This window comes from Saccoglossus kowalevskii, chromosome 3 (assembly GCF_978046115.1).
Source record: "Saccoglossus kowalevskii chromosome 3, keSacKowa6.1, whole genome shotgun sequence".
Classification (NCBI taxonomy): Eukaryota; Metazoa; Hemichordata; class Enteropneusta; family Harrimaniidae; genus Saccoglossus; species Saccoglossus kowalevskii.
In genome coordinates this window covers 10453524-10468341 of record NC_140643.1, presented here as the reverse complement: position 1 = coordinate 10468341, position 14818 = coordinate 10453524, and the positions used below count along the sequence as shown (strand labels likewise).

The 14818-nt window shown below is 34.6% G+C and overlaps 1 protein-coding gene across 1 annotated transcript; it reads left to right on the top strand.

The window, feature by feature from the left end:
• The first annotated feature begins 66 nt into the window (after positions 1-66).
• On the top strand, positions 67-14590 carry LOC100368194 (MICOS complex subunit mic25-like). Its single transcript, XM_002737836.4, has 7 exons — positions 67-312; positions 5605-5653; positions 6388-6416; positions 9011-9112; positions 12313-12383; positions 13357-13492; positions 14245-14590. The coding sequence occupies exons 1-7, from the start codon at positions 244-246 to the stop codon at positions 14281-14283; spliced, it is 495 nt and encodes a 164-aa protein (XP_002737882.1). The 5' UTR covers positions 67-243; the 3' UTR covers positions 14284-14590.
• The last annotated feature ends 228 nt before the right edge of the window (positions 14591-14818 follow it).

The following is a 14818-nucleotide window of genomic DNA, read 5'->3' as shown; positions in this document are numbered from 1 at the left end:
TTGTTTTTTCTTGCTTTCAGCTCATATTCTCCAACAGACAAGTTGATGCAAAAATCAGGGCTTGAGTTTTCTGATTTCTGAACTCCACATTAAGCATTAAAATTGTGATTTTTTTCCTGATTACGGCGCGACTCTTTTCTCCGCAACCATTAAAGGTGAAAGGTCACAGGTAATCGTGCTTGCTGTGGTGGTCCTGGAATTTGTGTTGGCAGTCATTTACTGTTCGAGGCCTGTTAATTGAAAATGGGAGGCTCTAGTAGCACCCCAAAGAAAGTGACGGTAGAGATGGACCAAGAAACGGGCACAGTAAAGGTGGGTCGCATATTTGTTACGCTGTACTCTCATTCCTGTCCGATGCCGGAGCGACTTTGGTGAAATCAGCGATGGCATGATAACAGTAACACTGCTCGAAATTTGTTTTTTTCTGTACAGTTCCGTCGTATATTGTTTTATTTTTATTTTTTCCAATGTTTTTCGTTTCCACGGAATACATTCTGTTATATTTTGAGAATAAAAAAAAATCTTTTTTCTTCTTGGGGCCTATGACTGAATCTACTACAGTTGAATTTTAATTTGGGGGGAAATATGATCATCTTATCTAATATTTTATCTATCTGGCTCACAACGTATTGTAATAAGTATAAATCAAAATAATGGGACGTTGAACTATAAAGAACTCTCCAAAAATCATTACAATCAACCCTCACCTCGTACTGGGATATCTGGTGGTGTGTGTGTAATGTCATGTATTGGGTCTTTCAATAATACACCATCTGGCTTCACGTAGGCATAGATTGTAAGTGATGCAGTTAGCATGGTAGACTCCTGACATAATCTTACACAAGATGATAGTCTTTTAATACCTTCATACATGTAGTCGCACAGACACACAGACATAGACAATTCACAAAGTACATGTACATGTAGGTATAACAGACAATTTTATTGTTAATTTATTCAAAAGAGTTCATACATGTAGCATCTGAAAGAGGTGGTATGTCTGACCACTAATCAACACAAAAGAAATCAAAATATGCTAATTATTCAATATGGCTGCCTCTCAAATCTCCAATTTGGGATATTTTTCCATTTTAGGCAAAGAATCATCAACTAGAGCACAATTGCATATCCAATTAATGAAAGTATGTATCCATCTGCTAGACCTGTTAAGAAGATTTCAGTATTATTCAGAATTCCATCTTGATCACATGCATAGGGTGTAATATCCAAAAGTACCCAGTTGCAGGTTGCCAGTTTCGGTTAATACTACTTCCCGAACTGTAACTACTAAACCACCTATTTTGTAATTCTTTGTTTTTAGCCATAACATAGTGGAGGCTTTAAGAGGTAGTACGGCAACATAGTGGGTTGATTGCATTTGGGCAACTGTCTGTTGTCTGTCCGTTTGTGTGTCACTGAGCTTTATTTGTAGTAAAACTACAGAACTTTTTTCTGAATAAATACAGCTCTGAACGGCTTATCTGCCAAAATTATGCAGATAACATTGTTCATTTCAAGTAAATATATTGTTACGAACGGGAATACGAGATAGTCTCCTGCGAACCTGGCCGCCAATATCTCGCACTCCAGAACGCAACACTAAAGGTCAAACAAAGGCACACAGTCAGGATATGTCCAATAATACTAATTTAATAATACAATAAGTATAAACCAGTAACAGGAGTAATATAAATCACAAACCGGTCAACAATATACATCACAATAAATACAACATTAATGATAATAGCCCAGCTCGGAATTGCCTACCCTACCTAAGTGCAGAACTCGTACTGCGTAGCTTCAGCGATAGTACAGTTAATCACAGCAACGTTGACGGCGATATCAGTTCTACAGCTCCAAACCACGAGGTCTCAGGGAATGCAAATTACATGACACTGACCGTAATGTTACACAACTTCCATACCGTCCGTGCAGAGAAAAGACCAAGATCAGCAAACCACGCTTTCTGGCGAAACACAGGTCTTTGAATAAGGTTGGTTTTACAGCGCAGAACCACAGCAGACTGTTTTGCATCTATCAGTCCCACATGCCAAATTGGTCAGGCATATCTTGAGACATACGTTGGCTGCCACGTTGACACTGCACCGGAGTTGAGCTGAGCTGAGCTGAACTGCACTGCACTGGTCGGGAGCTGGGTGACAACTGACTAACTCGTGTTCATGTTCGTCTTCCACCAGCACAAACAAAAGAATATTAATTAGCAATGACAATACATGCTGTCCATTCTAATTCCGCAGCTGGGCAAGCCTCACTAGCTAATTGGGCATTATCAAAATACATTTATTTTACAGCAAAAATAGAATATCACAACAATATGTGTAATCATTCCAAACAATTTAATTATTTGGGCTGCAGTAACTCCCTTGTTGAATTCTTAAGTGCACAATAATATAGAAAATACAGTCCGTTATATGACATTTGATTATTATGAAATAAATTGCCAACACGATTGCCATTATAATTATTATGTGTTTGTCTTATTCAGACTAATGATTTATTTGTGATTTAAAGTTAAACGTACTAGATTATATGTGATATGGGTCCCATGCCGTCATATCAATTGCATGTAAAATACCAAATGGACATTTTATTCACAAAAACTTTATACACTCATGACACAACATATGGGGTGCTCTGATCAGCACACCCACGTATTTCAACATCCCAATGTCCCAAATATATGCACATACATTTATAAATAATAGATAGACACAGTCACTTTATCAGCTCAAATACAAAAGCCAAAACTGACCTTTATTTACAATAAAATTAAATCAAACTATTATTTCGATGTCTCCATTCTTCATGTCATCCTGTAATGAGTAAGAGTATACTGCCTCCACTTTGTCACCTTCATACACTATATTATACCATTTCAGGAATCCAGGCACCTGAAATATATAGTAAAGTATTATAATTATTGAGGTGCCAAAGACAACTCCCTTAGGAAAAACAAGCCATGCATGGCACAGTCCCTGTTAGTTATCGAATTTAAGATGTATAGTTTTATTTATAGTAATATAGCTGGAATATAAACATGTCAGGAATATGATTATGATGATTGTTTAACATTTAAATGATTGACATTTGTATCTGATAGTCAAACGAGTATTGAGAGATATTGCTCTGGAACAGCACTAATTGAAACAATATCAGCCATTTTGAATACATGTATAATGAATATATAAATTTTGAACAGAGTCAGTCAAAGCATATCAGAGATATGTTGCGAGAAGCCCATTCATTAAAACAAAATGGCCACTAGTCAGCCATTCTGAATCCGATCTAAAAAATAAAATAACGTGCATCAGGAACTCGTAATGTCTAATGTATGTACCAAGTTTGAACAAAATCCATCTGTAAACAGCCGAGAAATGCTTGATTTTGATGATTTTTTTAGCACAAAAATGGCCACCATTTGGCCATTTTTTATAGGATCGTCAAACCAATACATCTGTATATCTATGACATGTTGTGGCGGCAAGTTGGCCATTTTGAATCTTATCTGAAAACAAAATGCTGTGCATCAAGGTCCTATAATGTCCAACGCATATACCAAATTTGAACAAAATCCATCTGTAAACAGCCGAGAAATGCTTGATTTTGATGATTTTTATAACAAAAATGGCCACCATTAGGCCATCTTGAAACAGATCGTGAAACAAATTGACATGCATATGTATAATATCATGTGTGATGTATGTGTGCAGTTTGATTGTGATTACTCCAGGAATTTCTAAGATACAGGATGCACGCATGGAAACACGGAGGTCAAAACATAAGTCCCCGTTTTCGAACTGCATCTGAAGGGGTACTAAATATTACCACATAATGATTCAATGAGATTACCAATGAATTACAATGTAAATGCAATGAATAAAATATAAATTTGGTGACTTAATTTTAGCTGGAATGGAGCGGAATGAGTGGTACAATATATGCCAATGAAAATAATCTAAATTCATGATACATGTACATGTACTAGTAGGATACTTGCAATGTGCTCGTTAACTTAAAAAAATATCAAATTTATACATATCTTACATTTACACATTATTTATTTTTACTTTTATCTTTTCATTTGTTTATTTATTTATTTTTATTTATTATGTTCATTATGTTTATCTGGATTACTGATCATGCCTGCCATGACCATACCTACAAAAGAACTGTGCCTCTGTAGTTTACCAATTTCCCACCTTTTGATTTTGAAATTGATTCCCAGCAGTGAGCAATGCTATTGTCTTTGTTACTAAGATACTACTCTATTCATCCCATTGTTTCAAATGAATAGTGAGACGCCGTTCTACGAAAACATTGTCGCACATGTTTTCCTTGCGAAAGTACTTCCGGCTTTTGAAAACGCGTTGCGCTAGATTACGCTGATATCATGCATAAATCAAACACAAGAATTCATTATAAAAGACGGTCTATCTTGCTCCTATCAAGTGCATATAAGCGGCAGACTCCAGCATAACTAGTAATACCTCTCACAATAAATGGCTTCAACAAATCATCTATTTTTTCAGGAAAATTAAAAAAATAAACGTAATAACGTCGGCACTCACCTTTTACATGTAGCGAAGACTTGTGCTGTACGAAAATGATGTAATATCCAGTGCTCGATCACGCATGTGAAGAGGTCGCGTATAGCTCAAGAATCTCCTAGATGGCGTAACAGTCGATGAAATGTTAACTAGATGGGCGACAATTTACCACTTTTTGAAGCGGAAAAAAACGTTCTCAGACTTAAACAAAAGTAAATTTAGATATTTTACTATGAATATCGACCAGTTTTACAACTTTTAGTCTTGAGAGATTTATTTAAGCATAATTTTAATTCGGCCTTTGTTTCCTATGGTAGTGGAATAGGGGTCCAGCCAGTCAGTTATCGCTAAACAAACGCCTTTTCCAGGGATTGGTTCAACACATACATGTAACACAATAGCTAAAAACAGTATTGTAGTGACTGCACAATAATATGCACACCAGCTGCGTGCTGTCCCAATATTTCAGTCAGTGGCCTCATTACAGAGTTGCAGTTCTATCACTAGTAGATTGTGCATCGCATGCACATATGCTTATAGGCACCATCCAATCAGTAGCTTCCACCAATCCATATAATTTTGGCTTTTGTCAACCATTTTATAACTTTTTGTATGAAGGATGGGAATTTGTCTTCTCATGAGACATGTACAACACATGGGTCCAACGTTAAATGTATGAAGACAAACAATGAATTACATTGAGATTTTATTTGATTTATTTTCTAAAATTTTAATGTAAAAATGACATACATGTACATACAAGTGCATGAATAAAGTTTTAAATTTTGAATTGTAAACCTACTCTAATCCATAAAATTATACGTATGATAATTTAATAAACTACCATTTCCAAAATATTACTGTATTTTCTTTGAAATAAATCTCATAGTTCATGAACAGAACCCAATCTTTTTTTAAACCTGATGAGCACATTTTGCTTGATATAATACAAGATGATTTAGTATCTGGAGATTGAACTTGATCATGTACAACATCAACATTGTCTCTTATTTCTATTATGAATGTTTGTTTTCAGATATCTGAAGCCGTTGTTCGTCGCATGATGGGAGAAGAAGAACCTAAAGGTAAGGCTGTATACATGTACATGCAGTGGTTATTTTTGATTACAACTATTTGTAGACTTATTGACTGTAATATAAACATACCACAGGCAAGTGGGTATTGGTGTGATGTATAATTTCCACTCTATGTTAGCAGAAAATAACCATAACCGTATTTCCTTTACTAGTAGCACATGTTTTTATATAAATTACAATTTTATTTGTGATCAAAGTAAGTTGTATTTTAATAATTTAAGTCAATTAAAATACAATTTTTGGTTTATATGCACTTCTATTGGAAATGTTCTCCTATTAATGCAAAAACTCCCCATCATACAATTAACCACTTGCTTGGTTTGAAAAAAACAACAAAATAATTGATAGATGCTCTTGTATCATGTAAAGATATGATAACTTTTATGTCTGTTTACATGTCCAATCGATTAATATTAAATTACAATAAAACAGAAGTTATCAAATTCACGTTCTGTTATGAGAAAGACTCTCAAGATCTAAGATCTCTAAAATTTGGCACATATTATACTGTCTTTGTGCATACTTTGCAGTATCCTCGTAATAACCTCATATTATCGTCATTCTTTGCAAGATTCAAGCCAATGAGCTGATTGTTACAACAGTTTGTTGCAAAAAAATTTTTTTAATCTAAACATAATGGTTTATCTACAACTATTAATCACTCAGATAGCGGTAGCAGGTAATGTGTATTATAAATGATGAATGTCTTTTTTCTGTTTCAGGGTCAGTAGAGCAAACTGGTTCCCAAAAGGTAAATAATTCAATTTTTCTTGAAGTACATACATGTATAACTGGGACTACAGTAAAATATTTTGTTTTCACTTATTTTTTTTCGGATTCAGGGGTGACTCAGTGAAAATAAAATCCAGCAAATATACTTTTTTAGTCCCCGTTCGGACGAAGTTCGAAAATGGGGACTATTAATTTGGGTTTGTTCAGTCCTCCGCCTGTACGTGCGTTCGGAGCTATATCTCGGACACCCATTGACGGATTTCATTCAAACTTTACATGAAGACAATACATGATGTCTTACATATGCACGTCAAGTTACTTTATGATTGGAGAAAAAATGGCCGACTGGCGGTCATTTTGGATGTAAAATTTGCTATTTCTGATACCTAAACGTGTCTGCAGCAGTTTCTCGGAGATGACTGGGCCAATTTAGATCAAAGTTGGTATTATGATCATACATATTAGGTTGTAGGTGCACATCATTTTTTTTTTCGTGATTAAAACAAATATGGCCGACTGGCGGCCATCTTGTTTTTCATGGTAAACGTTTCTGTTTAAATTTTTTACAAAGATAGTATACCAAGAGATACAACTACACCATCATTATTTTTGTGATTTGATTCAATATGGCTGACTGATGCCCAAATTTCATGTAAAAGTGCTAAATAGTCATTTTTACATGTCTGCAGCAGTTTCTCAGAGATGACTCGACTGATTTGGATCGAACTTGGTATGATAATCATACATATTTTGTTATAGATGCACGTCATATTTTTTCTGTGATTCGAGCAAATATGGCTGACTGGCAGCCATTTTGTTTTTCATGGTACCCATGCTACTTTCATTTGAATGCAATGAACGTTACTCTTTAAATTTTGTACAAAAATAGTATACCAAGGAATACATGTGCACTAACATTATTTTTGTGATTCGATTCAATATATCCAATTTTTATGTAAAAGTGTTAAATCTTTATTTTTGTGTGTGTGCTGTAGCTGTTTCACAGAGATGTCTGGGCCATGGTGTCCATCACATATTTAAGAAAAAATATCATTTTTGTAATTTGACTGCCCAATGACCAATTCTCGTGTAAAAGCACTAAATCATAATTTTTTACAAATCCATCTTCCATTAATGGTTTTAATCTAATCGCAATGACTTCATCAGCATCAAATTGATATGTTAGATCACAAAATTTTGGACGAAGACTGTGTAATTAAGAATGACTTGTTTTCCATATTTTACATTAAACTAATCAAAAATCAGTGAAAATTAACTCTATACAACACACTTAAAAAGTATGTTCAGCGAAAATGAATTATAGCTGAAGTATTTTACAGTAGTGTACATTATTACATATGTACTGCAGTTTATTTTGATTCGTCCCGGAAATCAAATTCGATATTTTCACAACCCATTTTCAAATGAGGTCTGAGAGCAAATAAAATAGTCCCTTCAGGAGTACTGTTTTTCGAAATAAACAATATTTAGAAGTACAATATTTTCCCCTTTGGGTACAGAATATACTTGCTGAGTGAAATGAAATTTGAACAACAGTAATGGTACTTTTAGGCAGTCACTTATTTTGAGTCAAACTAATTTGCATATCACCCATGTAATAATGTTTTTGGTATTTTCATGCAAATGAACATGGTATTTCCATTGGCTACCGAACTATTTTTATTTTGTAAACACATTTTCGTCTGCTATTTTCATCCGGTTCAAATCGTTCAGCAACATTTTTGGCATGTCAGGTGTACATCACATAAAATACTACGATTGGGAGAACTTAATGTATGTTGCTGAGTTACACATACAGTTTATTAATGCCAAATGAGCAACATTTTAACCGGTAACCAAGACTCATTCAATCCACGACCAGCAAGCAATATCACAAAAGAAGTTGTAGCTTGAAGCTCAGCGACGATCGCTGTTGACGAAAGTCATCCCGTCTGTGGAGTACCGCAGTTGCACGGCTTGTTTGCCAATGCACAATTCTGTGGAGGAACTTTTAACTTCAACATTAAACTGTGTATCATAATCGTCCAGTTCAAGTTCTGGCTCTGTCGTGGCCCCAACTAAACATCCACGAGTAATTTATTCGGACAGTGATTCCGATTAGACGTATGATTATTTTATTTCCACACAGACAGTGACACGCATTCTACACTGGCACGCGTTGCTAGGGCGTAATACTGTCTTGGAACATATTAATGGGCAATGGGGTTCCCCGATCTAAATTCCATCCGATTTGTTGCACGTTCTTTCTTTACCCGGTAATATGAAATAATCAAATATGAAACATAAGTAATAATAACAGAACCCCACACCCTGCCCGTGGCTTTCGTTGCGTATGGAAGTTATTTTCACGAGTGATGCGGTGTATCCTGCTGCTGTACTTTCACAAGCGAAGCGAGTGTAAGTATAGCAGAATACACCGCATCTCAACGAAAGCCACAGGGAGGGTCTGGGGTTCCGTCATATTATCATCTGGTGAAATATTGCTATAATAACCATGATCCTAATAAAAGGACCATCAGCTTACCTTCCCTCCCTGTCATTACACCAGATAGTGACAACTATATTTCATCATATTATTTTTATAAATACTAGACAAGTACTGCTGTGGATTTGGAAAGAGATGAAGAATTTCAGAAACAATTAAAACTATCTGAAGGACAGTGGAAGGAAAAGCTTAGACAAGCAGAACTCAAGGTAAAATACCACTTTTCGTTCTCTGCGGAATCCTGCTTTACATGTGAAATTAATCCTAATGCCTTGGTGGCATCAAACTATCGTGTGGAATTCAACACAAAACTATTTGCATATTTCCAAGCTTAATAATGTGCTGTACTCATTTTAAGAGGATCAGTTTTGATGAATTAAAAATATCTCGGCACCATAAGTCTTTCTAAAAGATAGGAATTTTGACATTAAATTATAAAAGAGAAATTCAAGCTCAAAATTAAAATCAAATCACTAGATTTTTGTGGAATTTCACCAATTACATTAGATCTCTTAATGAACTGAAAATCATCTACTGTAAAATGACTAATTTTCACTGGGTTTATAATTTGCTGATTTACCATTTCAGGCATATTCAGTGGGTTATAAATTCACGGTTTTATCAATTAGATTATGTGTTCTATGCTAAATTTTATATATTCACTGTGTTTTAATTTAGCGCATTTTCCAGTCAGCGAAATAAGCTAAATTAAAACCCAGTGTATAATTACCCCCTTTACAGTATGTCACAGTGCTGTTTAGTAATTACCATTCCCTCCTTTGCTGTATGGTGATATTATGGTATAGATGCAGGTTTGACGGCACTTGGTAGTGACATTTTTTTTTTGCCTTTTTATTATCCAAACAGTCTTGGCTAAATGCTGTTAAAATTTTGCAGCATTGTGAATAGCGGAACATACTCAAAAAACGATTTTAAAATATAGATAACAGGTGCAAACATTCTCTCTTTTAAATGCTTAGCAAGATTTAGCAAGGCTGTACATATATAATCGAAAAGAAACATGGGGACAAAAAGTAATGAAGGGATCTCAATATTAAATTTTGGAACTGTTACAGCCATTTTAATTATGATCATTAGCAAACTTCTTACTGAGTGAATGGTTATGCAAATCATCCATTATCTCCACTTGTGTTTTTCAATTTACCAGGGAAGTTCAAATCTAAATAGCTCTCCCAATTCTTGTTTATTTCACACAAAGTTTATCAGTTGTTTATTAACAAAGGGGCGTCCAGGCGTATATATAGTATGTTTTGTTTTCATATTACAAGATTGTCAAGCAGGATGTGTGCCGTATATTCAACCCCAGTCAGTATTTCACAACTTGAATGTCATTGTCCGAGAATGCAAAGCTTTAAAAATAATCCCAAACGTCCTTTTGTACGTAGAGATGTCGTCAAAATAGTGTGAAAACGTCAGGACAAACTGACACAAAACTGTGGGAGCTAATTAATTTTCAATCTCTTCGACCAACTAGAAAACATGAACGGATCGAGATAATGCCCGTTTTATGAAAGTGACGTTAATCGTCCACAAAAATGGCTATTGCATCACGTCAACATGCCAGATAAAAATCATCAGATAAAACAATAATATTAAAATATTTACAATCCACGGGAAATGAATGTAAAATCGTCCACAGAGTCAAAACCTTGCATGAAAACTGTCATGGCGTTTATCATTTCCACTTAGGAAGGGGCAGAATGGATTACGTAAAGCCGATGAGATATTCATATAGTTATATAAAAATATCAATTGCCATTGGGTGGATTGAGTCTAAATTTACCTTTCCTCAAACCTTTAAAAAAATACTTTATATGACGCAGTTTTTTGCGATCTCCTGTGAAATGGACCGTGCGAAGTTAGATGACCAGGTTGAAATGGGTCGTAATATTTTTGCTACACAATGGGTATTCGCAGTTTTTACTTTTCAGTCACTCAAACGCCGGTGTAAAAAAAGTCAAAATGGAAGGGAAACTATTGTAAATCGAAACAGGTTTCACTCAACTACAGACGAGACGGGTTGATAAAAATTACCTCTGGAAATACCTCATTCATAGAGTGCCTTAGTACCAAAGGTCGCTGAGCACGACCGTATAACATACTTTGCGACATCGCCACAGATGCATGCTAGCTGACAAGGGGATTTCCGAATGGCATCCTATGCTTGATTTTTCCTCTGTGTTTAAAAACGGCATCTCAGTGTCGATTTTTCTGTAATTTTCAGGGTATTTCTTTATTTTTAATTAAACCAACATTCATTCATCAATGACAACACAGCAATGGTGTTTATCCATTGAATCGCAATGCTATCAGCACGGTGATTGTTACAGCGAAACAAAAAATATATACTTCAATTTAAAATGCCTGTGGAGAAAAAAAAAGTAGAGAAAATAAATTTAAAAAAAAAATGATTTAACAGTATACCGTACAACTAGAAGCTGCTAGGCTAGAAGTTGTCGACATGTTGCGAGATAAGAGTGAAAAATTTATTTATCATTTACAACTGTATGTATTTTATTCCGCTTGCATGCTGGAAGCGTACGTCTATGTCTTGTCTGATTTTAGTCCCTGTTTCAGGCGCAGCCTGAAAGGCGAACTAATAATTCTTATTTTTGTAGTTTGCGAGGCTAGTCAATAGCGCTTGAGGTAAGTAAATAGGGACCAGGATAGGAAGTCACACATCGCCACACCGTAACTAAAGCCAGCAACTCGTTTTCATACAACATCAACAGTGACTTGTCAATCAAAGAGTAACGTAAACAAACTTTAATCACATACGCGTGCATTGGTTCCCTATATTTTAAAAATTGATTTTTGAGTATGTACCAGCATTGACAATGCTCTAAAATTTGAACACTATCTAACCAAGACTGTCTAGGTAAGAAAAAGCAAAAAAAAATCATCTGAGTACCCACAAACCTTCATCTACATGTATACCTTAAATGTTTATCCACACATCATGGCCTGCAGAAAGTTCTAAACTTTGTCATTTGGCAGTTACTCATCTGCTGTGTTCCTCTAAAGCAAAATAGCACTGAGAAACTATTTCACCTCACGAATCAACTTGAATCTGCTGTACTTGAATACTAAATTTTTGAAATTAAAAAGTCTATTTCTTAGATTTTCCCATTTTACTGAGATCACTGCTCTTAGGGAATACCTTTTCTGTGGTGACATTTGCTGACTCTTAAAGTTGTCTTATTTTCTGTAATGAGTGTACCATGCCCAGGTTTGGCATATTCAAATATAAATATGCTGTCCTGTAGTAATGTTGCATTGTATTTTTAATTTACCATACTAAACCCTAAGATGGTTTCAGTAGTGTAATAAAGTCATTATTATTATTTATATGAATTGCAATTGTTTAGTTTAATTTTTGTCTACTCAGAATGCTGAATTATACAGAATGACATCAGAACAGTTCACGAAGGCAGCAGAAGATGTGGAGTCTAAATTCATGTATGTTATTAATTTTATTTCAAACATTAATTAGTCCCCGTTCGGATGCAGTCCGAAAACGGAGACTTATGTTTTGACCTCTGTGTGTCCGTGCGTGCGTGCGTGTATGTGTGCGTTCGTGTATGCGTCTGTGCGTGCGTCTGTGCGTGCGTCCGGACCTGTATCTTAGAAATGCCTGGACCAATCACAATCAAACTTCACACATACATCATACATGATATTATACATATGCACGTCAATTTGTTTCACGATCTGATTCAAGATGGTCAAATGGCGGCCATTTTTGTGCTAAAAATCATCAAAATCAACCATTTCTCGGCTGTTTACAAATGGATTTTGTTTGAACTTGGTATATTATCCGATTACACTATGAAATAAATACGTATCTACACCATTATAATGCATACGAACGTTGTAATGAATGCATAATGATAATAGACTCAGATACAAATGTCAATCATTTTAATGTTAAAAAAATCATATTCCTGACATGGTTATATTCCAGCTATATTACTATAAACAAAACTATATATCTTAAATTTGATAACGGGAACTGTGCCATGCATGGCTTGTTTATTATGAACTCACAACTCGACAAACGTCCCTCACCGCTGTCAGCAGACGTACTCCCCATAAATGAATAATTACATTTATTGTATTCTGGATCATGTACATATGACGATAGATGCAGCTTTGACATTGGCATAAATGTACACTCTACTAATAGAGTAAATATGATACTTGTGTAAAGAAACCTGTCAATGCAACATGTTTGTGTGTATCTTTGTAACCTTGTATTCATAGTTACCCACTTGATTTATCATTTGTGAAGTGGTTTTAACTTTCTAATCAGAATATTGATATACTTTGTTGATCTACTAACTTAATCAGTTCAATTTATTAATTACTTCTTTGTCACCAATACCCCCACTGCCACCACTGTTCTCTAAGGTGTAGTTGTTGTTTTTTATAGACACCAGTCATATCAACCAGTGTGTAAAGATCTACAAGAGGAAGTACTGAAATGTTACACTATTAATCCTAGGGAGACATTAAATTGTGAAGCTGAGGTCAGAGCATTCACAAACTGTGTAGACCTTACAAGAAATGTAAGTTGTCATTAGGTGGATACTTTTCAGTTACCTGGTACACTACTTTCGTCTGTTTTCTATGTTTTAGTTCAATATGTTACAATGATAGAACCTGTCCAGATTCCTTGTTATTATTAAAATAGGAAAATTACTTAATTTTGTAGATTGTGTTATTTAAATATTTGGCCAAAGCTGTACTACAATTGCATATTGTTATAATGTTGTTTAATCTTTCCTGGTTTGTGTGGATATTACCGTCTTGAAATAAGAATGTCCTTTTCTCATATATTTCACAATCTAGGATAAAGTGAATTTCATTCCCAACTACTTTTTAATGCATTGACATTTTTTACAAAGTTGGTTTTTTGCTTCTGTTCATTGTTTTACTTCTACCTGCTTCGAATAACAAATTACGGTCCCTGATTCTGAACTTTGCAAAATTCATCTCATCTTGTAGATTCTATTTTTCATCTAAGTACTTTTTCATTTCAAACTCATTTTTTTAAATAATTTTTATGTTGTAATTTTGTTTGCCTCGTATTTTCTTAATATTGAGAGTATCCCTTATCCCTTAGACAAACATACCTACAATGTATCTGAATTTTAATGTCAAACAAGTCCTCCTAACTCAGTGAGTTTCCGTTGATTACAAATTTAACTTACATAATAGTATACAAATAAATGCTTAACCAGAGAAACTTGCATGCTGCTGTCAATGAAATAATCTACTATATTTAAATGCTTATGTATCATATCTCATTTGTTTTCAGAGTGTTTTAACAAAGCGAGAAATCCCCGGAAAATCATGATCAGAGATCAACATATTTGAGTATTTAAGTGTGCTTTTTACAAGGACTGTTATAACTAGAATACCTTTGATAGTCAGTCTGTTAGACAATTTAACATGCAATGCAACATTGCAGTGTAATCCATCTAAATGCAAGTGCTGTTTTCATGTATAATCCCATATATTCTAAGCATGAAATATTGATTTGGTGTAAAATGAACATGCTGTATGAGTTTTGTACCGCATGAAAATAAAGTAATGAAAGTGAAAGTTGTATGTTTGTTACAAGATAATTTTACTAGATTAAAGTTTGATCTTTTTGAACACTACTGATTTCCTTCATTCTTTATTTTGATTTTTTTTAAATAATTGGTGTATACCATCACAATTCAATTGTTAATTTCTTGATCATCAATCAAGGACACTACTCTTAAAACCCATTTTGTGCTTCTTCTGAAACCTCCATTATTGGATTTTGTCTAGTACATGTACTAAATGTCATATTTCAGAATCTTACATGCTTTCTCAAGTCTAGTCTCAAGTGTTCTCTTAAATTG